Here is a 27,810-nt window from a genome sequence, read left to right on the forward strand (position 1 = left end):
AACCCTCACCCCGCAGTGCTGGGCGGGACTAGGACACCCACGGCAGTGCCTGTCACCCGCTGTGAGACTGAAACCCTCACCCCGCAGTGCTGGACAGGACCAGTACACCCACGGCAGTGCCTGTCACCTGCTGTGAGACTGAAACCCTCACCCGCAGTGCTGGACAGGACTAGTACACCCACGGCAGTGCCTGTCACCCCGTGAGACTGAAACCCTCACCCTGCAGTGCTGGGCGGGACTAGTACACCCACGGCAGTGCCTGTCACGTGCTGAGAGACAAACCCTCACCCCGCAGTGCTGGACAGGACTAGTACACCCACGGTAGTGCCTGTCACCTGCTGAGAGACTGAAACCCTCACCCGGCAGTGCTGGACAGGACTAGTACACCCACGGCCGTGCCTGTCACCCCCTGTGAGACTGAAACCCTCACCCCGCAGTGCTGGACAGGACTAGTACACCCACGGCAGTGCCTGTCACCCCCTGTGAGACTGAAACCCTCACCCCGCAGTGCTGGACAGGACTAGTACACCCACGGCAGTGCCTGTCACCTGCTGAGAGACTGAAACCCTCACCCCGCAGTGCTGGGCGGGACTAGTACACCCACGGCAGTGCCTGTCACCCGGTGTGAGACAAACCCTCACCCGCAGTGCTGGACAGGACTAGTACACCCACGGCAGTGCCTGTCACCTGCTGAGAGACTGAAACCCTCAACCCGCAGTGCTGGACAGGACTAGTACACCCACGGCCGTGCCTGTCACCTGCTGAGAGACTGAAACCCTCACCCCGCAGTGCTGGGCGGGACTAGGACACCCACGGCAGTGCCTGTCACCCGGTGTGAGACAAACCCTCACCCGCAGTGCTGGACAGGACCAGTACACTCACGGCAGTGCCTGTCACCTGCTGTGAGACTGAAACCCTCACCCTGCAGTGCTGGACAGGACTAGGACACCCACGGCAGTGCCTGTCACCCCCTGTGAGACTGAAACCCTCACCCTGCAGTGCTGGACAGGACTAGGACACCCACGGCCGTGCCTGTCACCCAGTGTGAGACAAACCCTCACCCCGCAGTGCTGGACGGGACTAGTACACCCACGGCAGTGCCTGTCACCCGCTGTGAGACTGAAACCCTCACCCTGCAGTGCTGGACAGGACTAGGACACCCACGGCAGTGCCTGTCACCCGGTGTGAGACAAACCCTCACCCCGCAGTGCTGGACGGGACTAGTACACCCACGGCAGTGCCTGTCACCCGCTGTGAGACTGAAACCCTCACCCCGCAGTGCTGGACAGGACTAGTACACCCGCGGCCGTGCCTGTCACCTGCTGAGAGACTGAAACCCTCACCCCGCAGTGCTGGGCGGGGGTGTCATGAAGTGCTGGGGCTCACCAGGCCCTGTGCCCCATCTGCAGCCAGGTCTGAGTCGAATCCAGCAGGGAGATTAGCAGCTTTTATTACTCGACAGGGGCACAGTGTAGAAAAGCCAGAAGCCATCGGTACCATCCATTTTGGGGAAGCAGCCCAGGGGGGTCCCCAGGCCAGGTGCAGGCCCTCCTTCCAGTCTCTCCAGCCAACCAAATCACCCCCCTCCACAGCACGCCCCCTCCTTCCCCCTTTGTCCTGTCGCCTACGGAAGAAATGTGGCACCTGGATGCCTGGGTTGTATAGAGCAGAGAGCGCCTGGCCTGCTTGTGTGGCATCATCCCACTGAAATGCCCTGCAGTGACGTGCCCAGGGAAACCTCCACTTACTACAGGACTGTAGGAAGCACATGCGACTTAACCAGGGTAATAAAATCCTCACACCCACTTCGTCACATCTCTTCCCTCTTTGAGACCCAACTGAGCAGGGTCACTTAATTAGCGACCTGAGGAAGTGCTGGACCCTCCCTGCATGACAGGTCATCTGCTGTAACGTGCTCCCCTTGACATGGGCCACCTCTCTATCAACCCTGCGGGAGCAGCTCCACCGCAGGAGCTTGGCCTTGGCCCCTTTCACGTGATGCAGCCAGGTCAGGGGTGAGTGATCGGTGTACACGGTAAAACACCGTCCAAACAGGTACGGCTGCAGCTTCCCCAGCGTCCACCCCATGGCCAGACATTCCTTCTCTATGGCCATGGAGTTCTGCTCCCGGGGCAGCAGCTTCTTGCTCAGGTGCACGATGGGGTGTCTCTTCCCATTGTCGTTCACCTGCATTAGCACAGCGCCCATCCTGGTATCTGAGGCATCAGTGAACACCATGAGGGGCTGCTCAAAGTCTGGGTTTGCCAGCCCTTCCCAGGATCTCCTTCAGCACACAGAGAGCCTCCTGGCACTCCTCAGTCCAGACCACCTTCTCTGCCTTCCCCTTTACACAGCTCTGTGAGGGGGGCTGTGATGGAGCCAACGCTGGACACAAACCTCCAGCAGTACCCCACCAGCCCATTGAAAGCCTGAACCTACTTCTTAGGCTGGGGCACCAGCCAGTCTCTGACAGCCTCTACTTTACCCAGTTATGGCTTTAAGCAGCCGCTGCCCACCTTGTGGCCCAGGTAGGTCACCTCAGCCATCCCCACCTTGCACCCCCCCTGCTTGACAGTCAGCCTATCCCCCTGAAGTCAATCCAGCACCTGGCTGACCTGGGACACATGGTCCTCCCACCTCTGGCTGAAGCCAAAAACGTCACTGATATAAGCCAAGGCAAGCCCCCCATCCCCCTCAGCAGCTGATCCAGCAGGCGCTGGAAGGTGGCAGGTGCCCCCTTGAGGCTGAAAGGCAGGACCAGGAACTCAGAGAGCACCCCGGGGTGAAGAAAGCCAATTTAAGCCAGGTGTCTTGGTCCAATGGCACTCGCCCGTATCTCTTGCTGAGGTAGTGGGCTCCCCCAAGCTTGTCCCAGAGCCCCTCAGGACTAGGCAGGGGGTAAACATCTGCCATGGTGATGGCAGTGAGCTTGTGACAGTGCACAGAAAACCAGATGACTGACCCATCCTTTTTGGGGAGCAGCACCATAGGAGAGGCCCAGGGCCTGGAGGATGGCTGGATCACCCCCAGAGCCAGCATGTCCTGGATCTCCCTGTCGAGATCCTGGGCTGCTGTTCCCGTCACAGCCACAGGGAAGGCTTACAGGAGGGTGGACAGCTATCTACGTTCCATGAACAGACAGGTTCGCGAGCCTGGGCCGGGTTCCACCCCATGTGTATGAGAACCATCACTTGGTCCCCAGCAGCATAGGCTTGGGCCTGGGTGGTGTGGTCATACCAGACTTTTGACTTCCCTTGGGCCCCGGACAGGCCCATGGCCAATATATACGCCACCACCATTCCCCCTTTGAGAGAAGCCTTCCCCTCCCACTCATCTCACCAAGCCCGCACCCTCCTCCCATCTGGCAGCTCAGATCGGGAGATCCCTGTGAATTTCTGGCAAACCTCCCCCACCTGCTGTTTGCATGCGGGTAAGTCATCGTCCAAGTCTTGGGGGTGCTAGTTCATACATGGTCTCAGCATCTGCTTTAGGGTCCTATTGAACCTCCCCACCAGCCCATTGGTCTGCGGGTGGTAGGCTGTGGCCCAGGTGTGTCGGACCCCACACTTGTTCCACAAGCTTTCGAGCAGGGCTGACATGAAGTTGGAGCCCTGGTCAGTAAGGACCTCCCTAGGGAACCCCACTCTGCTGAAAATGGACAGCAGTGCATCCGCCACCACCAGAAGGTATTTCTTCCCAGACTAGGTCACCTTACTGAAGGGCCCCACTATATCCATGGCCACTTTTTGGAACATCTCTCTGATGCGCTGTGGTCACAAGGCAGCTTTCCCTTTGTCCCAGGCCATCCCTGCCCTCCAGCAGGGGTCACAGAACCAGCAATTCCCGTGGACAGCAGCAAAGACTCCTGGCCATAAAACACTCTGTAACAGCCTCTTCCTGGTGCGCTGGATCCCCTGGTGTCCTGCGAGCGGGACATCATGGGCCAGGTACAGCAGCCTGCGCCGGTACTTTTGGGGACCCAGCAGCTGCCTCTGGTCCCCTCATGGCTCCACTCTGCACGTGGGAACCCATTCCCAGTACAGGAATCCCTTCTCCCACAGGAATCTCTCCCTGCAGCCCTCCCGCCAGGGTTGGGCTGTGCTGAGGCCAGCCAGGTCCCTCACCTTGTGCAAGGAGGGAACTCTGCACCCTGGACTGGAACTCAGAGAGAGGGGACAGGTCCCCATCCAAGTCCAGGGCAGGCTCTGCAGCTCCAGCTGGATGCCCTCTGCCGGGCTAGGGCAGAGCATCCCTTGCTGTGTCTGGCTGCAGGTCAGACCGGGGCACTGTGGGGTACAGAAGGGAGTTCAGGGGAAGGCAGGTTCTGGCTGGGAGGTGCCTGGGGGGCTTGCTGCTAGCAGATTCCTTAGCCACATCCCTGAACTTGCTCAGAGCAAGCTCCAGGGGCCCCCCGTGTACTGCTCTGCATGCGGCGAGCCCAGGGATGCAGGGTACTTCACACACAGCCCCTACTGCAAACAGGCAACTCCTGTTGGCCAGAACACAGCCAATAGGAGCTGTAAGATTGTGCTGAGGACAGGGGCAGCATGAGAAGCCTCTTCCCCCTCCTCCGGGCTCACAGAGCCCTGCAGTTGGCTTTTCTGAGTGCCGGTGGGGCAGGCAGGGAGCCAGCTGAGGTCCACAGGCTGGATTTAGTGGGCCGGATCTGGGCAGAAGGGGTGGAGGAGGGAGGCTATTTTGCCCTGCTCTGAGCTATGACGCATCTATACATATGCCAAGACTATGCACCACCCAATTCTGCAGCTCAGCTGGGTGGTGGGACCATTTGTTGGTTACAGCAGTTCTGAGACTAGAGAGAGGCAGCTGATGCCATGTCTGCTACCACAACCTCCTCAAGCACGCAGCTGTCGGGCTGCAGAGGTTCAGGAGAGCACTGGCAACCTGAGGCTGCAGCATTCACACAGGCCAGGAGTTCAGAAGGGGGATGGAGTAATACAGGGGGTTTGGGTTCATCGCCAGGGCAGCCCCCTCTGCACCTAACCCTGCCAGCTGAACCAAGTCTGCACCCGTTTATTTTTTTTTAAAAAGTCTCTGTACAAAATAGGTAAAAAACCATTGCAGAGCGATCCCACCCTGTGTAAAGTGATGAGAAATACAGTGAAGGGGCTAAAACCTCACTCCTTACAGGAAGCAAGAGCTGTGGTAGATGGGGGAGGCTGCAGAGCTCCTGGCTGCAGTAGTGGCTGTGGCAAGCAGCACCCTGAAGTGGAGGGGGGTCACTGTTACAGCAGGCCCCCAGACAAAGGCAGGAGAGAAAGCCAGGTCCCAGAGAAGCCTGAGAGCCGCAATCCCGCTCTGAGGGATCTTATGAACCCAGGTCAGGTCAGGACAGGCAGGTGTCAATGATTCACACAAGGGCATGAGAAATCCCACTGCTATTGCTGGCAGGGGAGAGAAACCTCTGAGAGATAAGACCCAGGTGTGCCACTTGCTGGAGCAAATGGCCGGGCTCCTGGCAGGAAAGAGCTCCTGTCCTATAAAAGCAGCCACCTGTCCATGGGCACCTCAATCTCCTTGCTTCACAAAGACATCAGACAGGTCCTCCGCCCCCTCCAGCTTCAGATTCTGAAAAGAAAAGGAAAGGAAAAGATCCATTCCACAAGCCAGACGTCCCCTGGGAGACCAAGCAGCGGCACTGCCAGACAGAGAAGCTTCAAGAAGGACAAGTGCAGAGTCCTACCCTTGGGACGGAAGAATCCCAAGCACTGTTACAGGCTGGGCACCGACTGGCTAAGTAGCAGTGCAGCAGAAAAGGAGCTGGGGACTACAGCGGATGAGAGGCTGGATATAAGGCAGCAGTGCCCTTGCAGCCAAGGTGGCTAGTGGCATACCGGGGTGCATTAGGAGGAGCGTTTTATACCCCTCTATTCAACATTCACGAGAGCACATCTGGAGTATTGCACCCAGTTCTGGGCTCCCCACTGTAGAAAGGATATGAACATATTGGAGAGGGTCCAGTAGAGGGCAATGAAAATGATTTGGGGGCTGGAGCACATGACCTACAAGTAGAGGCTGAGGGACTTGGGCTTAGTTTACCAAAGAGATGACTAAGGGGTGATATAACACCAGCCTTCAACTTCCTGAATGGGGTTCTAAAGAGGCTGTTCCCAGTGGTGACAGATGGCAGAACAAGGAGCAATGGGCTGAAGTTCCAGAGGGGGAGGTGTGGGTAGGATATTGAGAAAAAACTACTTCCCTGGGAGGGGGTGAAGCACTGGAACGTGTTACCTAGATTGGTGGTGGAATCTCCATCCCTGGAGGTTTTTAAGTCCATCCTGGCTGGGATGGTTTAGTTGGGGTTGATCCTGCTTTGGGCTGGACTGGGTGACCTCCTGAGGTCCCTTCCAGCCCTGGGATTCTTCAGTTCTCAGTTGTTTCCGACTGGTCACAATGGGACAAATAGTCGAGCTAGTCATGAGCCTGGTCTGCCCTGACTTCTGGCTTTGTACCTAGCTTTGGTTCTCTCGTTACCCTGGAACTTCTCAGAGGTCACTCCCTAAGAGTCAACCTGCTTATGTCTTAATGGTGCTCAGGAAATAGAATTAAAAACCCAGAACTGATGTTCAAAGCCAAATTCAGGGTTTGAGTTAAGACAGGTGAAAAAACAATATTCAGCATTAAATCGAGCCCAATGCGCTCGTTTCTGGACCAATAACTACTTCAAAGAGGACAGCGGGTAAACAGAGCACCCTGCGGAAGGACCAGAAAGCTCTGATCTGCAGAGAAAGCTGCGGCTGAGAGCTTAGAAAGTGTAGGGATTATGGGAGAGTTGCAAAATCCAAGCAGAGTTAGAGCAAGTTCTCTGGCCGTGCAGATGGACAGGCCAAGAAGAATGGTGGGCGTGCTGTGAAGCAGCGGGGGTGAAGTTGCGGCCCTCCACAGAGAGCGGTGGGGGCAAACCTCCCAAGAGGCTGGAAGACGGAGCTCGGTGTGTTTCTGAAGGGAGGAGAGGGGCTGAGGGGACTGCCTACAACGGTCCGGGGCCAACCAGAGCTGCTAGAGGTGGGGAAGGGCTGTGTCACTGCAGACGATGCTTGGCCAAGTATTTGGGTGGTGGGTCGTGCCCACGTGGGGCTTCTGGACCCAGCACCCTTCCTTCAGTGGCTGCTCCCTGCAGGCCGCAGGGCTTGTGGGAGCTGCTCAGCATTGCATACTCATGCTCACCTTTTCGTTTGCCAAGTGCAAGAGGCAGGCAAATGCCAGCGGCACAGAGAGGTTCTGGGCCATCACAGAAGGCAGCCTGCAAAAGAGCCAGAGGAGGAAGGCGGTTACGCAGACAGCTGCGGCCTGTACTCGCACCCCAGGGCCGGGGCCTGCTGGCTAAGTGAGGGCCCTTTGACACGCTCCAGCTCTTCCAGTGTCTCTCTGAGGAGACCAAGCCCTGGCTCTGCTGAGCCTGCCTCAGGCGTGACGCTTCTTCACGCCCTCTCCAGCCAAGAAGGGACCTGGGCTGAGGGTGACCAGCGTTCAGCAGCCAGAATGTCGGAGCAAGTTCTCCCCACGGGCAGCAGAGGGGAGAGCTTCTCACTGCAGCCAGGACACGCAGGCTGCGCTGCGCTGCTTGGGCTCAGGCTCAGGGCTGGAAAACGGCAGCACAGACCTCTGAACTCAGCCCAGGCCTGGGGACCCGGCGGGGAGGGAGAGGCCAGGCTCCAGCCCGAGCCTCGGCTGCCAGAGGCCAGTGCTGGTGCTGCAGCTGCACTGCCCTGTCCATACTAACGCCCCTCAGCGTAAAGGCCAAGAGCAACGTTATTCCACAAGGGAGCAGATGGGAAGTTAACCGAGAACACCCAGGGTTCACCCAGAGCAGGGGTGGCAAACTACAGCCAGTGGGCCACAGCCCCGTCCTCCACCACTGTTATCCAGCCCATGAGCGCCTGCTCAGGAGGGGGCCGGGGCTCGCCCACAATCGGCAGCGCGTTTCCCCGCCAGCTCCTACGGGTGGGGGCAGCCAGAGGGCCCCCTTGGCTGGCAGCCACGGCCCAGGGAACTGCAGGAGTGCTGCCTGCAGACAGGGCAGCGCACAGAGCCCCCCGGTCAGGCCTGCACGTAGGAGCTGACTGGAGGGGGGACATGTCGCTGCTTGCTGTGCCCTGACCTCCCTCTGCATCCAATCACTGCATCCTCCTGCCCGCCGAGCCCCTTGGTCCCAGCCCAGACCCTCTCCTGCACCCCACAGCTCAGTCCCAGCCACCTCCCTACACGCCAAACCCCTGCCCAGAGCCAGGACCCCAGCAGGAGCCCTCCTTCCGCACACCTCAGCCCGGTGGCCTGCCGTGCTGTTTCCACACCCTGCTGTGGCCCACTGCCCACCCCTGCGCTGGAGGCCTCTCGTAGCAGCACAGCTTGCAGCCCTCGGAAGGCTCTCTGGCCCCTTCTACCTGTGAAGCAGATCCTTTGTGATGCCACTGAAGACCTTCTCGCCGGCTACTGTTGCAGAGTCCGTCCTCCCTGCGACTTCGTCCTGCTCCAGCAAGGGCAGAAGAGGCAGGTGATACTCAGAGGCAGGCCAGTCCTGCAGTCAGGGTGCTCACCCCAGGCCTTTGCTTTCCCAAATAGGAGCCGGCACAAGACGCATCGGGGTGGTCTCAGATCAGCATGAGACTGGAGCATCTCTGTCAGTGCTGGGAGACGCCCTCCCAGCTATGGAAGGGACAGCTCCTTGTGGAAGGAACCAGCCTCTCTCCTGAGGCTGCCAGGGACAGGCTAGCGCTCCAGGAGCCAAGGCACACGAGCACAAGAGAAAGGGACCAAAGCCATGAGCCTGTCCTTGGAGCTCCTACAAGATAACATCCTGCCCAAGCTGCCCAGTGACTTCACCCCACATTCAAGGAGTGGCACGGCCCTGCTAGAAGCAGCACAGAGACTCCCTGGCAGCAGGGCAGTGGAATCAGCCAGCTGCGGCACTATGGAGCAGAGGGCAGCCCGGGAAGGGGCTGTCAGGTTGGTACAGATAGCCGGGGTGGATGGGTGGCCAGCTGGCTGGAGACAGCTGCTTTGGGTTGTCCTATTACTCACCTCCACCTTCACCTCTTGCTTTTGCGCATCAGTCAGGAGGTCCCACATGGTCTGCTTTAGTCTCTTCATGTCCATCTTTTTGGCCATCTTTGCATAGTGTATCTCTATCTTATTGACCTGAAGGCAGAGGGCAGGGTGAGGGGGGCAGGGCAAGCAGCCGTCTCCCCGGACCAGGGAAGTGCATCACACGGAGCAGAGCAGAGACCTGCAGGGTCCCCTCTCTGGGCCGTCTGGAGGGCACCATGCTGGAGGAGGAGGTGCTCCTTAAGAGGAGCTATCCCTCCTGCACTGGCCAGCCGCTTGCTACTGGAAGTGACACAGCCTTCCGCTCTCCAGGGCCACAGCCTGCGCCGGACTAGCCCCAGGGTGCTCAGCCGCATCCCTGCAGGGGCTGTGCACGCAGCATGCTGGTTCTTACCTTCTGGGGCTCCGCTACAAGGTTGCCCTCTCCGTAGGTCACAATGTCAGCCGCAAGCACCCGGCTGAGCTGCGCACACGCAGCCGCCCTCCCGACCGTCAGTTCAAATGTCCCGCCCGGCCCCACGCTGTCACGGGGGTCGTCGTCGTCGTCGCTAGCAGCAGCCTGAGCAGATAGCGCAGAGAGGCCTCACACGAGCGCCAGAGTGCGCCCTCCCGGCACAGCCCAAGGGGAGCAGGCAGGGCTCCCACCCCCTCACAGCTCTCCTTGGGCAGGAGCCAAAGTGTGGCACAGGGGAAAGGCCCTGAAGCTGCCGGAGAGCCAAGGTAAAAGCACTCAGGACAGGGAGGGGAGTTAGGAACCGTGTCCCTCACTTGGTGAGTCCCTGTCCTGTTCATCCCGGCATTGGCCACTGCTGGCAGACAGGTGCCTGGCTAGCCGGACCTTTGCTCTGACCCACTGTGGCTGTTCTTAGGAGAGGGTGGCGAGCCAGCAGAGAAGCCGGTGGAGGGCGTTTCAGGGCGAGTGAAGGGTTTACACACACACTGGCGTGCAGGTGCAGCCCAGGGTTGCAGCAGGTGGCGAGAGGCAGATCTCAGCCCCAGGAGCTGGCAAGCTTGGGACGGCGTGACACCCACGTTAGCGAATGGAGCTGAGGCAGAACACGCCTGCACTCCAGCTGCCGTTTCACTAGCGGGGCTCCGCTCCTGCCAAGCCAGGTGGGGCCACAGCCTGGCTGCGCAGGCTGACCTCGGGCACCACGTGTGGATGTGTGAGAGCAGGCAGGTGGCCCGGTCCCTGAGGGAGCTGGTGTTCCACGTCAGACAGCACACAGCCGAGCACCCCACCTACCTGCAGCGCAGGACAGAAATTGGAGGCGTCATTGGGGTTATTGTAATCGTACTCGCTGATCTCATCCTCCGGCTCGGCCGAGCTGCTCTGCACAGCCGTCCTCCACAGCTGCAGGGACAGGGCCGGGGTGAGGGAAGGGTGCACACATCCTGGAGGCTGCCCAGACTAGCATCCGAGCAGCCACATCCCCTTCCTCCTGGGCCCACACCAGCCGCCCTCCACGTTAGCCTCCCCTTCTCCTTGGGCCCTGGGCAGGCAGCGCAGCACATTTGGTACTACCAAGGCACGTTTGCGGAGATGAACAGGGCGCCTCCCTTGCGGCCTGTATCCTGCTGGAGGATGCTGGCTGACTGCACAGCAGGCAGGCAGAGGGGCACAGCCGGGGTCAGACGCGTACCTTGACAGCTGGTTTAAGGGCGAGACGGATGATGTTGTCAGGGTCATAGTGGAAGTCTGCAGGGAGCGTGGTGCTCTTCTTGCTCTGCTTGTCGAGAGTCGCCGGGGCCAGGGTTGTAGCTGCCTGTTGGAGATTGGCACCGTATTACAGGACAGCGCCTGCCGATGCTAAAACAAGCACCATCAGGCTGCATGCTGGGGAACCCTTCGCTTGCCTGGCCACCCACACTGCAGAAAGCACATGGCCATTGCAGAAGTGGGTCGGTCCCCAGAACTTCAGAGGGCAGAGCAGAGTCTGGGGGACATTCCACAGGTTACTCAATGCAGCAGCAACGCGTCGGGAAGACAACCAGCCAGGGGCGGTCACAGCAGTAACTCGACAGGCTCGAGCAGTGGGTCTCTTTTCACAAGGAACGACAGACAAGGGCAACAGATCTGCCCCCCCTTATTGAGTCAGCTCTGCTCACTTTGGTGACTGCAGTATGCGTCGACCCCATATTGCTCCTGGGAGGCTCAGAAAGGTAACAGTGCTGGGAGAGCGAGATGGACTCTGACCTCCCCAACCCCACTTGGTGCCCACGACACCTCCACAGACTGAACTCGCCGAGACCTGGGCAGCTCCCTGCCTTCACGGGTGTGCACCAGGAAGAATCCAGCCTGGCGTGCAGAACACGGGCCTAGCAGAGAAAGTGGCTGCTGTGATTTGATGGAAGTGAGGCAGACCATCATATCAGACCCAGGGAGTTCATTTCTGGAGGCCAGAACCAGCAGAACCACACCTGCTAAGGGCTTGTGTTAGGTTTGAGCTTCTCTGCCAGCCTGAGCTAGAACGGGGGTGTTGGCTTTTCGGTACTCGGCTCTACACTAAGACATGTCAAGAACAAAGACACTGTGCTGGATTTCCCACAACCAGCTGGGGCTTTCGTACTCTGAAAGGAGACCAGGGCAAGAACGACAGGGTTACAGGGTAATACACATGAGACGGCTTCCTGCCTTCTCGCTTGAGCCAAGGCCAAGCAACCAGTTTGGAGAGGACAGGGGAAGCAAGGCCAAAGGAAAGCCTGACCTTTGCCAGTACCCAGCCTCACTCCCTACCCCTCCCATGGGATGGGGATGGAGCCTGCAGAGCCAACGCCCCACAACAGAACATGACAATAAGCTGTAAGGGGTGTGACTTGGGCACGCCCTGCAGCGTATTTGGTGCTGCTCAGGAGGTTGGAAACAGGTTATAGGCAAGGCTCTGCAGGGTCAGGGCCGGGAAGGGCACACCGGGGTGGACGCAGGCTCTGCCAGCGGGCAGCGATGTGGCTAAGCTTGTGTGAATCGAACCCCATTGCCTGCACTTCGGACTTCAGCCCTGCCTTCTGGGGGGTCCTAACAAAGCTCCTGATGTCAAAGAGGAGGGGGCAGCAAACAGCCAGGTTCCCATGGCAACCCAGTACATACCCTAGTCTTACGGAAGTGCGTATCAAAGTCCACGTCCTCATCAAAGCGGAGCTCGAAGTCCCTCTTTGTGTTCCTCTTCTTGCTCGACTTCTCAGCGCCCAGGTCTGCTGCACAAAGTGGGGCTAGAGTCACCGACAGCCCTTTTGGGAGCAGAATGTAGGGCTGCTCCAGGCACTTCCCAGACTGTTCCTAGCCGACTTGGAAAGCCCCCGCACCCCCAGGTCTGCCTGAGCTAAAGCAAAGGAAGATGGGACGCGCTCTGCCTTCACTCAGCACGGCTTTGCTGTGAGCTACCGGGGGACGGAGGTCTCCTGTTAAAGGGCTGGGGGTCTTTCCAAGGAACCACAAGCAGAAAATGGAGACATGCTTTGTTGTGTTGGAGGAAGGTTCCAGGCTAAACTGGGATCTCCCTACAGCTGCCTTAGCAGAGTCGCTAGATACCCCTCCTCACCCCCTCCCAAGCTAAAGCCCCCCCAGAGACAGGCTGTAAAAGCCACTGGAGAACCTGACCCATGGGTTCCCTGCCCTGGTGCTCCCTACGTAATAGCTAGAGAGCCAGCTGTCCCTAGACACACCCTAAGGGTTCGGTAACTGGACCCCCTTTCTGAACCGCTCCCCCCCCGCACACATATATATACATACATTTATGGAGAGGCTTAAAGCACCAGTGCTCTGGGCCGGCCCACAAGGACATGGTGCGGGGGCTGAAGTAGGAATACTCTCCAGGTTTCACGGAGAGATGGAGGCACATGGTCCCGATGTCTCCCTCCCCAAAGGGAAGCACGTCCTGTCTGGAAAGAGCAACCCCCACGCATCAGTTGTAATCCATGCAACACATTGCACTGCATTTAAAAAAAAAACAACATGCCCCACTCCCCGCCCCACCAGCAGTACTCTAAGAGCTAGGCACAATGCGCACCCTCGCTGTCGCACGGCATCAGCCCTGCTCAGATACTGGTCATCTCCCACTCCAGGGGGTAGGCACAGAAAGCACCGACACAAACAACTCTTGAGCTCAGGCACGTGAGGAGCAGGGGCTTCCAGCCCCGATCCCTCTCGCAGGCTGGTGGCCAGGCTGGTGGTTACAGAGGTACACACCAAATCACACAAGGTCGCTGACTGGCCAAAGGAGGTTCTGGGGTCTGGGAAGCAGGCACAGACTTGCTCTCGTGTTCCCTAAGGGGGATACAGATGAAGCAGGGCGATTTCCCTAGCTTCATTCCAACAGGCAGTGGAAAGGGGTTTTACTTTCCTCCTCTGAGGTCCACAGGTGGTGAGGGCCCGTGTCCTGGCTCTAGCCAAGGGTAGGGTCTGGGTACCTTGCAGTCCCCCTGCCACACGTGTTTGGGGCTGTCAGCTCCCAGCAACAAAAACATCTCAGGACACAGCGGTTAAATGGTTGATGCAGGGCTAGGATGCCAGTGCTTTCAGTGATACTTTGCACAGTCAGGGCCTGGTGGCCAACAGACTGACGTCACTTGAACAGAGGTAAAATATACTCTGGTGTGACACAGCCAAGTTCTAACCAAAGGTGGTGGGTTCCTTAAAGCTCAACACCTGAATATCACCACCAAGGAAATTCCAGCAATTTGTAGCAGGGATAGTTAGGGTGTGTGAATGAGAGAAACTTAAATCTATTTTAATTGCATGTCACATGTAGAAGCCTTTTTGCAGCCTGAGGAGACCCTTCAGCTGGCTGTGTAGCTTACTTTTACAGGATAGATGCTGGCGTGGCTGAATCTTTAATTGGGATCCTAGTTTTCTGTGTTAAGAACATAAGCCTGGTCATAGTGCACCAGACCAAAGAGCCACCTAGCCCAATATCGTCTTCTGACAGTGGCCAATGCCAGGTGTCCCAGAGAGGGCAAAACAGCTCAGGGAATCATCAAATGATCCATCTCCAGATTCCGACAAACTGAGGCTAATGACACCATCCCTCCCACCCTGGCTAATAGCCATTGATGGACCTGTGCTCCATGAATTTATTTGGGTGTTTATTTTTTAAAACTGAAGTCCTGGCCTTCAACATCTCTGGTGAAGAGTTCCACAGGTTGTGTGTTGCTTGAAGAAATACCTCCCCTTGTTTGTTTTAAACCTGCAACCCACTAATTACATTTGGTGACGGAGTTCTTGTGTTACGGGAACAAGTTTATTCATTCAGTTTCTCCCCAGCAGTCATCTTTCCTGAGCTGAAGTCCCAGTCATACTAATCTCTCCTCATGTGACAATTGCTCCATATCCCAAATCATTTTTTGGCCTTTTCTGAACCTTTTCCAACTTCAAACAGAGCTTCTTTAAGATGCGGTGAGGACATCGGGACACAGTATTAAAAATGTGGGTGTACCACAGGTTTATAGAGGGGCAATCAGATGTTCTCTCGCCCCTTCTTAATGATTCCCGACGTTCTGTTTGCTTGTCTGACTGCCGCTGCTCAGCAAACAGGCATTTTCAAAGAGCTAGCCACAAAGAGTCCAAGATGTCTCTTGCCTGGCAACAGCTAAATTAGTCCCTCAACGTTTGATACATACAGTTGGAATTATGTTTTCCAGTATGCAGTACTGTGCGTTTATCAGCACTGAATTTCATCTGCCATTTTTGGTGCCCAGCCTCCTAGTTTTGAGAGATCTTTTTGAACCTCTTCACAGTCTGCTTTGGAATTACCGATCTGCAAATTTTGCCACCTCCTGTTTACGCCTTTCTCCAGGTCATTTGTGAATATCCAGAATAGGATTGGACCCAGTACAGACCCTCGGGGGACACCACTGACTGACTGTTTATTCCTACTCTCTCTTTCCTGTTTTTTTGACCAGTTACCAGTCCACAAGGGGCCTTTGCTCTTACCCCATGACAGCTTTGCTCAAGAGCCTTTGGCCAGGGACCCTGGTAAAGGCTCTCTTGAAATCTAACTACACTGGATCCCCTGCTGAGTCCTCCCCAACAAATTATGTTCACCCTTGTGCTGTTCTTTACTATAGTTTCAACCACTTTACCCAGTACTGACGTCAGACTTACTGGCCTGTAATTGCCAGAATCTCCTCTAGAGCCCTTTTAAAAATTGGCATCACAGTAGTTACCCTCCATGATTTGGTACAAAAGCTGATTTAAAAGACGGTGACAAATCACAGCTCGCAGTTCCTCAATTTCAAATGAGAATTCTCCAACAAAAAAGCCACCTTCCTCCAGGGCGACAGTGAAACAACTTTTGTTTCCATGGCTACATTCCATAATATTATCAATAGAAGTTTTATCGATACACGGTAGAAGCCCATTTATCTGGGCCTCTGTTATCCAGCTCTCTAGTCTATATTAACCAAATCACCAGCCTCCCAAGTGCCATTACTGTCAGCCCCAGGCAGCAGGTTGCTCAGTTAAATATGGAGAGCTGCTCAGCGCAGGCTTGGGGGAATGTGGAATGTGAGGTGGGAGAGGATTTTATTCCCCTGGCTCAGTTGCATGCGTTTCCTACTGTCCTTTAGTAACCCGAGGTGGGTGCCTCAGTTTCCCTAGGCACAGCATGATTTCATAGCTGGTGATGGGAGTTTCGGTGATGACTTCACTGATACACAATGAGCCTTCCTGCCATTGGCAGCTCAGGCAACCAGGTGCCACCTTTCTTCCCTTGGAAACTGGACAAAGGAGGGAGGAGGGGCCTGGCTGGTTTGACGTGGAACTGGGGCATGGAGTGGGGGAGTCTTGTCTAAGAGGGAAGGAGGGCTAGGGCCCAGGCTTGGGGAATCCCTATGGACCCCCTCTCCCATAGATAGAGGACACTGAGGGCTTCTGGGTTTTGTGCTGACGAGTCTGTTCTATGCTGTGTCCCCATTGCTTAATAAACCTTCTGTTCTCCCTGTTGAATGAGTCCCACATCTGACTGCTGATGGGGTTCAGGGCCTGGTGAGCCCCACGCTCCATGACAGGGTTCTACTGTATTTTTCCATGAAGTACACATTTTTTAACAATGTTACATTTTTTCTTAGACTCCTAGGCCTGGACGGGACCTCAGGAGGTTCTCAAGTCTTATCCCTTGCCCAAAGCAGGACCAATCCCAACTGAATCATCTCCCAGGACTTTGTTAAGATAGAACAGATTCCACCACCTCCCTAGGCAATCTGTTCCAGAGCTTCACTACTCTCCTAGTGAAATCGTTTTTGCTAGTATCCAATCAAGACCTCTCCTGCTGCAAATTAAGACCATTGTTCCTTGTACTGTCAGCTGTTACCACTGCGAACAGCCTCTCAATCTTCTTTGGAGAATGGTATCAGGGATACTAGATGAAGGCAGCTATCAAATCCCACCTCACTCTTCTCTTTAGACTAAATAAACCCAAACCCCTGAGCCTCTCCTCAGACATCATGTGCTCCAGCCCCCAATCATTTCTGTCACCCTCCACTGTACTCCCTCCCGTGCGCCCACATCCTGTAACGTGGGCTGGGGGTCAGAATTCAAAGCAATCCTCCAATACAGCCTCACCAGAGTTGAATAAAGGGGAAAAAAAATCACTTCCCTCGATCTGCTGGCAACGCTCTACTAATGCAGCCCAATATGCCTTCATAGCTTCAAGGGCACACCGTTGACTCATAGCCAACTTCTCATCCACTGTCAACTCCAGGTCCTTCTCTGCAGAACTACTCCTTGACTGGTCGGTTCCCAGCCTGTAGCAGTGTTGGGGATTCCTGCATCCTAAGTGCAGAACTCTGCACACATCCTTGTTGAACCTCATCAGATTTATTTTGGCCCAATCTTCCAGTTTGTCTAGGTCACTGTGGGCCCCATCCCTACCCTTCAGGGTCTCTCTCTCCCCCGCTAGCTTCGTGTCACGTGTGACCTTGCTGAGGGTGCAATCCACCCCCTCATCCAGGTTGTTAAAGATATTGAACAAAACTGGCCTCAAAACCAACCTTGGGGTTCTCTACTTGATACTGGCCGCCAACTAGGTGGATTTTGATTGCAACCCTTTGAGCCAGATGATCTAGCCAGCTTCCTATCCACCTTACAGGTCCATTTATTTAAGCCATACTTCTTTAACTTGCTGACAACGACACTGTGGGAGGTTGTATTAAGAGATTTGCTAATATCATGGTACATCGCATATTTTCCACAAAGCGTAGAAATTAAAGGCTCTCCGTAAAAGTACAAATTCCACATTTGTCCCTGCTGAATGGATTTCTAGGTTCGTGATCACCAAGTCCCATTTCTGTCTCACCGTGGGAGCAGGAGAAGATTAGCACGCGAGTTCTGTCATGAAAAGTCTGACTGCTCCAATACTGCCTGCACAGCATGTAAGTTACACTTGTAAATATCAATGCCTGGGGAAACCTACTATTAAGATACTGCCATACGACATGGCAATCCTGTGCTGTAGGCTGGGGTTAACTGGCAAACCCCAGCTGATGAGTGGCTTAGTACCGCAGCCCAAAGCAACAGGATTCCCTCAAACCACATACCTCATGCTCTCACGCACCACCCTGCAGGCTTTCAGATTGTCTGAGAACTCCCCAAGATCCACTGCTACCGTCCTTTCTGGCAGGTCTGCATCAAAGTCATCATCCACAATGTCATCAGCACAGTCTGCAGGGTCACAATCCACCTCTGCGTTGATATCGAACGCTTGGTCGCTTTTCTTAAATCTATCCAGCAGCGCAGACGCTGACTGCGGAAGAGAGAGTAAGTTATGCACTCACAGAAGAGGTCAATACCAAACCCTCAACCTCCAAGGCAAAATAATGTGCAGTTTACCACATTCACTCCCAAATATCAACCCAGTCCTCAGGGAGCAGGCTAACCAAAAGCCTCACAGGGACTGGTTACCCAGAGAATCCCACACACAGGTAACCAGCTGTCACAGAGCCTTAGTCCTGCAGACTAAATGCTCTCGGGCATCGGCCTCAGAGAACAGATAGGGAAAAGAAACAGTAGGAAACTGCAGCACTGAATTCAGGGGCTGCCTCCAGAATGGAGCGTGCCCACAGGCAGACGCAGGCCACTTGAGCTCGGAGTGCGTCACCATCCGCCCAATCTAGCGGGACAAGAACGGATCCAGTCTTGTACTCCATATGTGCTTTCTCAAACCTTCTGCTCCAGATAGTGGGTGCTGGCTACAATGCTAGGGAATCCTTCTACAAAGGCCTTAGACGCCTGGGCAGAGCGTACTTTTCCAGAGACGTCTTTGGTTTGAACACCATTTCTGTCTAAAAGTAGTTCAGAGGAGGCTTTAGTTAGACCCAGAGTTGCTAAGATGCACCCCAGGGATATACTGCATCTCACTTCCCTGCCCAGTACCAGCAGAACAGCCCCACCCCGCAAAGGGGGTCTCAGGCTACGTCTACACTTACCGGAATGTCGACGGCTGCTACGCAGTTGTAGGTGTGCCAATTGCGTACCTAAAAACCACTGCGCAGCCACTGACATTGGTCCATCCTCACTGCAGAATGCCAACAGGAGCGCTGCTCCCGCCGACATTCCTTAATCCTTGTGGCTTGTGAGGAGCTCTGGGGTCAACACTGATCCCAGAACGGCACTGTGATGGAGTGGGGGGAGTGCATGTGTGAGACAAGTAGAGCAGCTGTCAGCAGCTAAGGATGACCCCTGGGGCTATAACCTAGGCGGACAGGTAACACCTCTGCCCTGAGCAAAGAGGAGGGAGGAGCTGAGCTGGGTTTGATTCTGGGGCGGCAGTTAGAAACTACGGGGGAGAGGGAGCTGGAGGGCAGCCAGCCTGGCGAGGGGGGAAGCTACACCCCAGAGGGGCACCCCTCGGGCTCCTCTCCCCAGGACGGGTTGGAATGACTGTCTGATTGCTGCACTGACTCTTCTGTAAGAAAAACAGGACCTCGGTCGCCTAATAAACTTCCTGTTCTACCTGCTGAGTGAGAGTCACTCCTGCCTGCAGCCAGGCTGCAGTGCATGGGGACCCCGAACCCCACCACAGGCCCCTGGGAAGATCAAAACGCAGCAAGAGTAGACCCAGCCTTGCTTTCCATACCAGCCCGCAGAGAGATCTTTGACAGTGACAGCCGAGCACAGCCCCCATAACACACACTGCAGCGAGCGCACACAAGCAGCTTGCTAACGGCCATACCTCGTTATGGGAGTCACTGTCCCACTGAGTGAACTGGAAGCCACTCAGCGTAGGGCAGATGGGGCGCTGTTCCGTGCACTGCAGCAGGATCGCTAGAGACCAGGACAGCAGTAAGGAGACGTTACGCACAAGTTAATGCTCATCAGTTAACCTGAACCACCAAGATCAAATAACCTGGAGAGATAGGATTGCTGAGATGACAGTGCTTCAAGCAGGGGGGAGCATTTCAAAAGACACACGTGGGTTGGAGTCACATGTTGCCCCACAGCTGAGTAACCAAAACCAGGAAATAAATGCCTGAAGCCGCTGTTCCTTTCACCCTACGCTGTCCATGATGTTATGGTTTAAGCCTAAAAAGCAATGGGAATGAAGAAACCCACCCTAAAATACATGCCATGCCCCAAGCATAGGAACAGCTCGCCCCAAGCAATCCAGGCAGGACAGCGCCAAAGGCTTACTTTGGGGGAGGGGGAGAAAGGCCGACTCAGATAACTGAAGCAAGAATGAGGCCAGGCGAGACAGAAATGTTCAGAGTGGATCTAACCAGTGAAGAGAGCACAGTGCCTGTGCCCAAGAGAGAACAGGCATGAGAAGTTGGTTAGGGGATGGAGAGTGAGCTCACTGCCAGCAATTAACTGCACCCACATTTCACGTCTGCCACCTTCACACGGGTTGAACTCGGCGACTCCAGCGTCTCAGAAGATGGGAGAGGCGTGACCTGGGACTCCAAGAGGAGCTCACAGCAATGGCTGCGGGCGTGCAAGGTGCTGAGGAAGATGCCAGCCGTGCTGCACTCATCAAAGGAGGCTGCTGTCTTCTGGAACATGGGATCCACCTGCACGTGGATGCAAAGTGAGAAGAATCAAAAGGGAGAGGGAAACACGATGGGTGGACACAAGGCCCCACCACAGGGAAGCTCTAAATAGATACAGCGCTCCCCACCTCACTTCTGCGGTCTGCCTCAGAGGCATTTATGTTATTCAGGTTCTGCTCGATCGTTTTGTACAAGTGCTTCTTCTTTGTCTGAGGTTTCGGGGCGGCTTCCGTACCTGCCGCAGCTCCATCTACGAAAAGGAGAATTACTGCAAAGGCTGTCTTGAGAGCTATTTACCTACCAATGGGGGCAAAGAGGGTTTCAAGAAGAGTCAAAATATGTCAAACACAGACCAGACCTACTCATTCCTCTTCTAATCTCTGGTTCCTCTTCTCTTCCCTCAAGGCCTGGACTAAGGGGGGGTTGCGTGGTTTGGTTGTACCCTACACCCTCGAGAGGCCTTACGACAGAATCAGTGAGCAGGTTCGAGAGTTAAAAACGAACAAAAAACACTACTCAGTTACTATAAAGATAATTGTAGGTGTATTTATAAATCTGATAACAGGCATTACTCAAACCCACTGGGCAGACAATGCTCAGATGCAGAGAAAGAGGTTTCCTTTAGTGCACAGAATCCAGCTCCATCTTCCAGAAAATCTCTTCCCATTTAGACTAGTTTGTGGGAGTTACCAAACTCTTCTTGCACATGTGGGCAAGAATCACCTGTCACACAATACAAGCCCACCGCAGTGCCAGTGCAGGGCACAAGGGACACAAGTCGCCGGGCTCAGCTGAAGCTGCCTCAGTTTAACAGAGCCAGTTGTCAAAGTTAGAGTCAAGATTCACAATTTGTCAGACCACTCTGTTTATTAGCAAAGCTGCTCTGCTAATACGTTCAGAAAAAGGTGAGCCCCGCCTAGGGCTCAGGTCTCTCAATTTATACAGACAAAAGAAGGCAAGTTAATAAACAAAGAAAAACCAGACACACACACCCCACATGGCCCCTGAGACCAGTCACGTATTTTCATTTCCATATCACCTTCCGCAATCTCCTGTTTATGACTCTCTGGTTACCTTAATTAATTACCATATAGCACCTACTGCTCTGGTTCCTGCTTTCCCAGGCACACCTGGCTCCATCCAAACCCACCCTACACACAGCATCAACATAAACTTCCCCTTCTTGAGCTCAGAAGCAGCATTGTATGACTTTATAATGTAACTCATACTTCCACACAGTGCTGTGTCTGCCAGTGACCCCAGGACTGATTGTATGACTCGTAGCTCCTGATAGCCTTGTGAGCAAAGCTTTGGCGCTCACTAGCCATTATTCACCACAGCAGCGTTTCTTAAGCTACATCCTGCAGAATACTAGTGGTTCTGTGAACAGCTCACAGGTGTGTCACAAGCATGACACTTTTTTTGATATCATACGCTGCTGGTATCGATTAAAACCAGATACACTGTTACTTCTACATGGCTACGATATCTGATTAAATTACTTTTAGCTTTTGCTGTATGGAGGTTTTTTTTTTGTTTGTTTGTTTTTTCCGTTTGTTTTTTTAAAGAAATTTTTCCTAAGTGTTTTGAATAAAAATACGGTTTAGTGTTCAGTGGTCTCCGAAAGTTTAAAAAACACTGCGCTAGTGAATACAGACCTAGGCAATTTAGAAACCAAGCTGCTCCCCTCTCCCACCTTGGGAACTAACCAAATTGCCCCTACCACACGAACTAACAGCAAAGCCTTCCCACCATTAAACCACAGCAGGGAGTACAAAATTGTCCCATAACGCACCTGACCAGTGACACTAGGCTGATGATCATAGGGCAATAAAAAAGAGTATCCTCAGGATTAGATTCCAGGCTTGGTATTTTAGCTTCTATGTCTACAAAAGTTACGTATTACAAGGATATCCATTAGGGATCTTGAAAGCTGAGCTGGTACGCCTCACTCTAAACCATGGTTTCCCAAACTGGGGGGTGTGGGGCAACCCCCACCCCATAATTCCCCTCCACCTGAAGAAAGATCCAGCCTTTGCTTCCAGCTCTCAGCCCCTGCCGTTTTACATGGGTGACCCAGAGCAGCCACTATAAAAAGCAGGCAGCCGGCAAAGACCCATGGGGAGCTGGCTGCCTTCGGCAAACAAAAGTGAGCGAGGGTTGGGGGGAGGAGGAGGATGGGGTTAGATGGGGGCTGAGGGCACCTGACTTTGTAGGAGGGCAGGGGAGGGGCGTGGGTGGGCAGTTTGTAGGGCTTCCAGGGCTCAGGTGAGTGGCCAGCTTGTGGGACTCGTGGGGCTCATGCAGCTGGGCCCAGCAAAGCAGGGCTTGGGCAGCTCAGGCTGGTGACCGGGTGGCTGGTCCCGGCAGCATGGGACATGGGATGGTGGGTGGGCAGCTGGCCCTGGTAGCATGGAGGTTCACGTGGCTGGTCCTGGCAGCACAGGGCTTGGGCGACTGGCGGGCAAGTGGATGTCTGGCCCCGGCAGCTGGTGGGCGAGCAGGTAGGCAGCTCTGGCAGCGCAGGTGTCAGGCAGGTGGGTGGTTGATGCAGGCAGCTCTGGAGGCTGCCATAGGACTTAAGCAGCTGGCCAACTGGGGCTGCACCAGGCAACCACAAGAAGCCAAGAAAAATTATTTCTGCTTATTTTTAATTTTAAACAACATTTTTATATCAAGATTTTGTGTTTATTTTAAATTACAAATTGAATTGTTTGTTAAGGGGGGGTTGAATGATAATAAAGAAGAGGTGGGGGGGGGGGTTGAGGGTTTCTCAAAAATTCAAAGGAGGGCGTGAAGCTGTACAAATCCATGGGTCTGGATTTAATGCAACCAAGGGTACTGGGGATATTGGCAGACAGCATTGCCATTATCTTTGAAGACTCTTGGAAGTCGGGAAAGATCCCGGATGATTGGAAAAAGGCAAATGTAGTGCCCATCTTTAAAAATGGAAAGAACAACAATCTGGGAACTATAGACTCGTCAGCCTTACCTCAACCCCTGGGAAAATAATGGAGGAAATCCTTGAGGAACCCATTTTGGAGCACTTGGAAGAGGGGAAGTGATCAAGAGTAGTCACCATGGATTCACCAAGGGCAAGTCCTGCCTGACCAGTCCGATTAGCTTCTATGATGAGGTAACTGGCTCTGTGGACATGGGGAAGTCAGTGGATGTGATTTACCTTGACTTCAGCAAAGCTTTTGATATGGTCTCCCACAAGATTCTTGCCCATAAATTGAGGAAGTATGGATTAGATCCACGGCCTATAATATGGACAGAAAGCTGGCTTGACAGTCGGGCCCAACGGGTAGTGGTCAACAGCTCAATATCTAGATGGCGGTCAGTTTCACGTGGAGTGCCCCAAGGCTCGGTGTTGTTCAACATCTTTATTAATGACCTGGACGAGGGACTGGATTGCACCCTCAGCAAGTTTGCAGATGACACTAAGCTAAGGGGAAAGGCAGATACGCTGGAGGGTACAGATAGGATCCAGAGTGACCTGGATAAATTAAAGGATTGGGCCAAAAGAAATATGATGCAGTTCAACAAGGAGAAGTGTAGAGTCCTGCACTTGGGGTGTGAGAATCCGAAGCATTGTTATAGGCTGGAGACCAACTGGATAAGCAGCAGTACAGCTGAGAGGGACCTAGGGGTTAAGGTGGATGACAGGCTGGATACGAGTCAACAGTGTGCCCTTGTGGCCAAGGCGGCTAATGGCATACTAAGGTGCATTAGGAGGAGCACTGCAAGCAGATCTAGAGAAGTGGTTGCTCCCTTCTATTCAGCACTGGTGAGGCCACATCTGGAGTACTGTGCCCAATTTTGGGCCCCCCAGTATAGAAAGGGATGTGGATGTGTTGAAGCAGGTTCAGCAGAGGGCAACAAAAATGATTAAGGGGCTGGAGCACGTGACCTGCGAGGAGAGGCTGAGAGATTTGGGCTTGTTTAGTTTAGAGAAGACTGATGGGCGATTCAATAGCAGCCTTTGACTTCCTGAAGGGGAGCTCTAAAGAGGATGGCACACTTGACAAGGTCCTGGCTGGGATGACTTAGATGGGGGGGTAGATCCTGCTTTAGGCAGGGGGCTGGACTAGATGACCTCCTGAGGTCCCTTCCAGCCCTATGATCCTATGAAGCCGAAAAGTTTGGGAAACACTGCTCTAAATGGATGAGGCTTACTGGTTACAGTTAACTGGTAGGGGCTGGAGCAACCCCCTGCCTGCTGCCAGCAGGGGGTTGCTCCAGCCCTGGTCCACAGCCCCAGGGGAAGGGCAGCTGGGGAGGCCACTCCACCCTAGCCAGGCTGGAGCACCCTTGCCCACATTGCCCCTGGGCCAGGCTCCTGCAGACACAGACTGCTTCAACCACACTGGAGCACTCCCCCACCCATGGCAGTGTCATAGGTATGGGCGCTCCAGACCAGCCAGAGTAGCCTCTGTCTGCGGCAGGGGAGCTCGAGCTGCCTCCCCCACCTGTTTCAGCCGTTAAACTTAGGAAGACAAAGCAGCAGCCCTGCAGCACTTACAATGCATTAGGTGATGAGCTGACGAAGTGGGTCCGTCCCACAAAAACTCATCACCTAATAAATTATTTTTAGCCTTCAGAGTGCTACAAGGACTGCTGCTTTGTTCTGTTAGGGTACAGACTGCAGGCCACATCTCTGTGATAGTTAAACCTTGGCTTTCACACCCCTATTAGTCATGCTGGGTAATCTGGACTCCAGGCAAAGGGAAGTTACATACAATTAGCTAAAGACGCTGGTTTCTTTTGTTGATTTCTCTTCTAACAGCACATTCTGCATTGTGGCACAAGACAAAGGATTGCTTTGTCTCATGATTTTGAATCTGTCAGGCCTCCCGGCACAAGTAACCAAGCACTCACACTCAGGTCAGGGAAGGAGAGCCGTCTAGTAGGCTAAACACCAGACTCGGAGTCAGGAGATTGGGGTTCGAAGCCCATCTCTGTCACTGACTTACTGCATGAATTTACACAGGCCCTTTCCTCCATTTCCCACCTTCAAAGGGCCTCGAAACCTCCAGCTGCTGCACAAGTGGCAGTTTGTTCTATGAAGGTTCTGCTTAGGACACTGTTCAGACTCCCTCGAGTAATACACCAAAATAAAAGCAGCTCACCTGCACCCTGACTGTCCACATCCCTCGGTGGGGCTGAGTCTTTGCCTAGTCCTCCAAGGACTCTGTACACATCTGCATGGACAGCATCCACTCTTACCGCATAGATCTTGGTGCTGGCATCCAGGGTGCCAGCTGCAATCTGTGAAGCAGACCGAACACGCAGTCAGAGAGGGTCTCATCTCATCAGCACAAATTATTGTCAGAAAAAGCAAACCCCCGACAGGGCTGATTTCAGAGAGAACATTTTACAACATTCCCCCTGTGACTGGAGACCAGCAAAAAGCCCAAGCAGAATATGGCAAACCGAAAAGTACAAGAGCGGCCCCCCAATGCTGGCAGACAAAGTCTGAGCTCCAGTCCCTCAGCGCTACCTGAGATGAGCATGAACCACTGCAATGCACTTCTGTTCAGCCACACTGCACGCCTCCACAATACAGACATCCACTAACCTCACTGCGGATCACAGAGAACTTGATTTCTCACCCTGCTGCTAATGGTGTCCCCCATTCTACTAAGCTGAATGCCACAGTCCTCCCTCAGCACGAGCTTCCTCCATGGAGGTCAAGGTTACGGGCAGGCCACTGTTCCCCTTAGTCAACTACCCTGGAACTACGTTGTGCTGCTGTCCCACCTCCTAGATCTAACCTGTCTTGCACACATATCAGCTAAGGTTACACAAGCCAACTGATCACTCTCGCTGGCCTTTTCAAAACTGAAAGTTCCAAATGTCTCCTCCTAGTCCAGCTCGGTTTTGCTTTGGGGGTTCTCAGAGATGACAGCTCTCTGTACTGTCTATCTGCAACCGAGTCCGACGTCCTTGTATGCTATTGCACACAGTCTCATTAACGGCCTCTCCTCGTCTCTCTCCTGCCCCCATTACCATCCCACCACCTGCCACTGGAGACTGTTTCAGGTGTACTCAAGGGGGATGGTTTTCTAACCCTTCAGCAAACACCAGCTCTCTAAGCCCACCCACTGCTTTGAAAAGATTGTGGACATGTGGGGGACTGAGGTCTACCAAGGCACTGAGACACCCTAACACCCACATGTAACGCGAGGAATCCTTGCCTATGCCTGCTACATGGGTCAGTCTCTGGTAACATCAGAGGAGCCTTATAGGCGAGACCAATGGTCCACCTAGTCAGCGTCCTGGCTTCAGACAGTGGCCAATGCCAAACTCTTCAGAGGAAATGAAGAGACTAGGGGCATTTGCTGTGGCCCAGTGCCAGCTTCCAGCAACCCACGTTGAGGGGCTCCAAGAGTTGCATCCGTGGCCGTTGTGGAGAACAGCCACTGATGGACTTGTCCTCTGAGACCTTTTTCAAACCCTGCTCTTGGCTTTCACAACATCTAGCAGCGTGAGCCACAGGCCGCGGGCCATGTGCAGAAATACTTCCTTTTGTTTTAAGCCTCATGTTCATTTCATCAGGAGATTTTCGTTCTGGGTCTTATGTAATTTTTACATTTTCTAGGCCATTCATGATTTTGTGGAGCAGACCTTTATCATATGCCTCCTTACTCGTCTCTTTTCCGGTCTGTGCTGGCCCATGGTTTTGGTCTCTCCTCACACAGAAGCCGTTCCATACCCCTCACCATTTTTGTTGTCCTTCTCTGCCCCTTTCCCAATTCTACCATATATTTTTTGTGATGGACCAACCAGACCAGCATGCAGGATTCAAGGTGGAGGACTACAGTAGCTTTATATAGTGCCATTAGAATCTTCACTGCCTTACATGTATCCCTTTCTTAACATTAGTTTTTTGACTGCCACTTCAAATGGAGTTTACATATTTAGAGACCTGTCCACAATGGCTCCAAGATTTCTGGAGCAAACGTAGATCCCATGAGTTGGGACATTTACCAAATGCGAACTCCTGCACCTTATCAACATGGAATTTTCATCTGCCTTTTTATTGCCCAGTCATCCACTTTTGTCAGGTCCCCTTGTAACTGTGCAACCTGACAGGTACGTAAGTGTCTCCTGTCTGAAAGAAACCTCATGTTCTGGTGAGCAGCCCCAACTCAAACAGACCTGAAGAGCATAGTTTTGAGTACAAACACACACCACTCCTCACCAATTATTTGCACGTGTTTCACAATGAATATGACCTACTAGTGTGATACAAGCCTTCAGTGGAGACCTGTGAAAGCTGAGGCAAATAAATATGTACAGGCTAGATTTAAGGGGATCCCTGTAGTTGTGGGCAAATCTCTGCAATTTGACCCCCAGAGGTCCCTGAAGAACAGGGGCAATGTTTCGGACATGAATTCCATCTTGACTGAAGTTGAATTATGATCTCTTCTGCACAGGCTCTTCTTTCACCCCTCCCAACAGGGTCCTCTTGTAAAGGAAGATGTGAATACCCTTATCTAACTTACATTTTACATAGGAAAGGAGCAGTGCAAAGAGAACCACCACAGGAGGCCTTTACTGAAGCCTTCTTTGTAATGTACATTTTGCTTCCCAAACACTTTTGCAGACTCCCATCAACCTGGCTTATGAAGTGTAACATCTGCCCTGGCAGGCAAGTATCATGCTGTTACCCACAAGCAGCACAGACGGCTGGAAAGCACAAGACCCACCATCCAGCTCTGGATTCTGTTTTCCAAATGACTAATCAAATCACTGCTCCTG

General features: G+C 53.9%; 1 protein-coding gene across 1 annotated transcript in view; it reads right to left on the reverse strand.

Moving 5' to 3' along the window:
• Window positions 1-5,041: 5,041 nt before the first annotated feature.
• NCAPH (non-SMC condensin I complex subunit H) overlaps window positions 5,042-27,810 on the reverse strand; it is a 31,557-nt gene continuing 8,788 nt past the window's right edge. Inside the window, exons 5-18 of the mRNA XM_074981978.1 lie at window positions 25,176-25,314; window positions 20,172-20,293; window positions 19,875-20,064; window positions 19,230-19,321; window positions 17,596-17,801; window positions 12,794-12,942; window positions 12,152-12,255; window positions 10,707-10,829; window positions 10,310-10,417; window positions 9,458-9,622; window positions 9,040-9,156; window positions 8,403-8,485; window positions 7,186-7,261; window positions 5,042-5,586 (exon numbers count right to left, since the gene is read on the reverse strand). Of these exons, the coding sequence (XP_074838079.1) occupies window positions 5,527-5,586; window positions 7,186-7,261; window positions 8,403-8,485; window positions 9,040-9,156; window positions 9,458-9,622; window positions 10,310-10,417; window positions 10,707-10,829; window positions 12,152-12,255; window positions 12,794-12,942; window positions 17,596-17,801; window positions 19,230-19,321; window positions 19,875-20,064; window positions 20,172-20,293; window positions 25,176-25,314 (1,734 nt within the window). The 3' untranslated portion in view covers window positions 5,042-5,526. The remainder of the gene's footprint in view (window positions 5,587-7,185; window positions 7,262-8,402; window positions 8,486-9,039; window positions 9,157-9,457; window positions 9,623-10,309; window positions 10,418-10,706; window positions 10,830-12,151; window positions 12,256-12,793; window positions 12,943-17,595; window positions 17,802-19,229; window positions 19,322-19,874; window positions 20,065-20,171; window positions 20,294-25,175; window positions 25,315-27,810) is intronic.

This window comes from Carettochelys insculpta, chromosome 31 (assembly GCF_033958435.1).
Source record: "Carettochelys insculpta isolate YL-2023 chromosome 31, ASM3395843v1, whole genome shotgun sequence".
In the NCBI taxonomy this organism is placed as follows: domain Eukaryota; kingdom Metazoa; phylum Chordata; order Testudines; family Carettochelyidae; genus Carettochelys; species Carettochelys insculpta.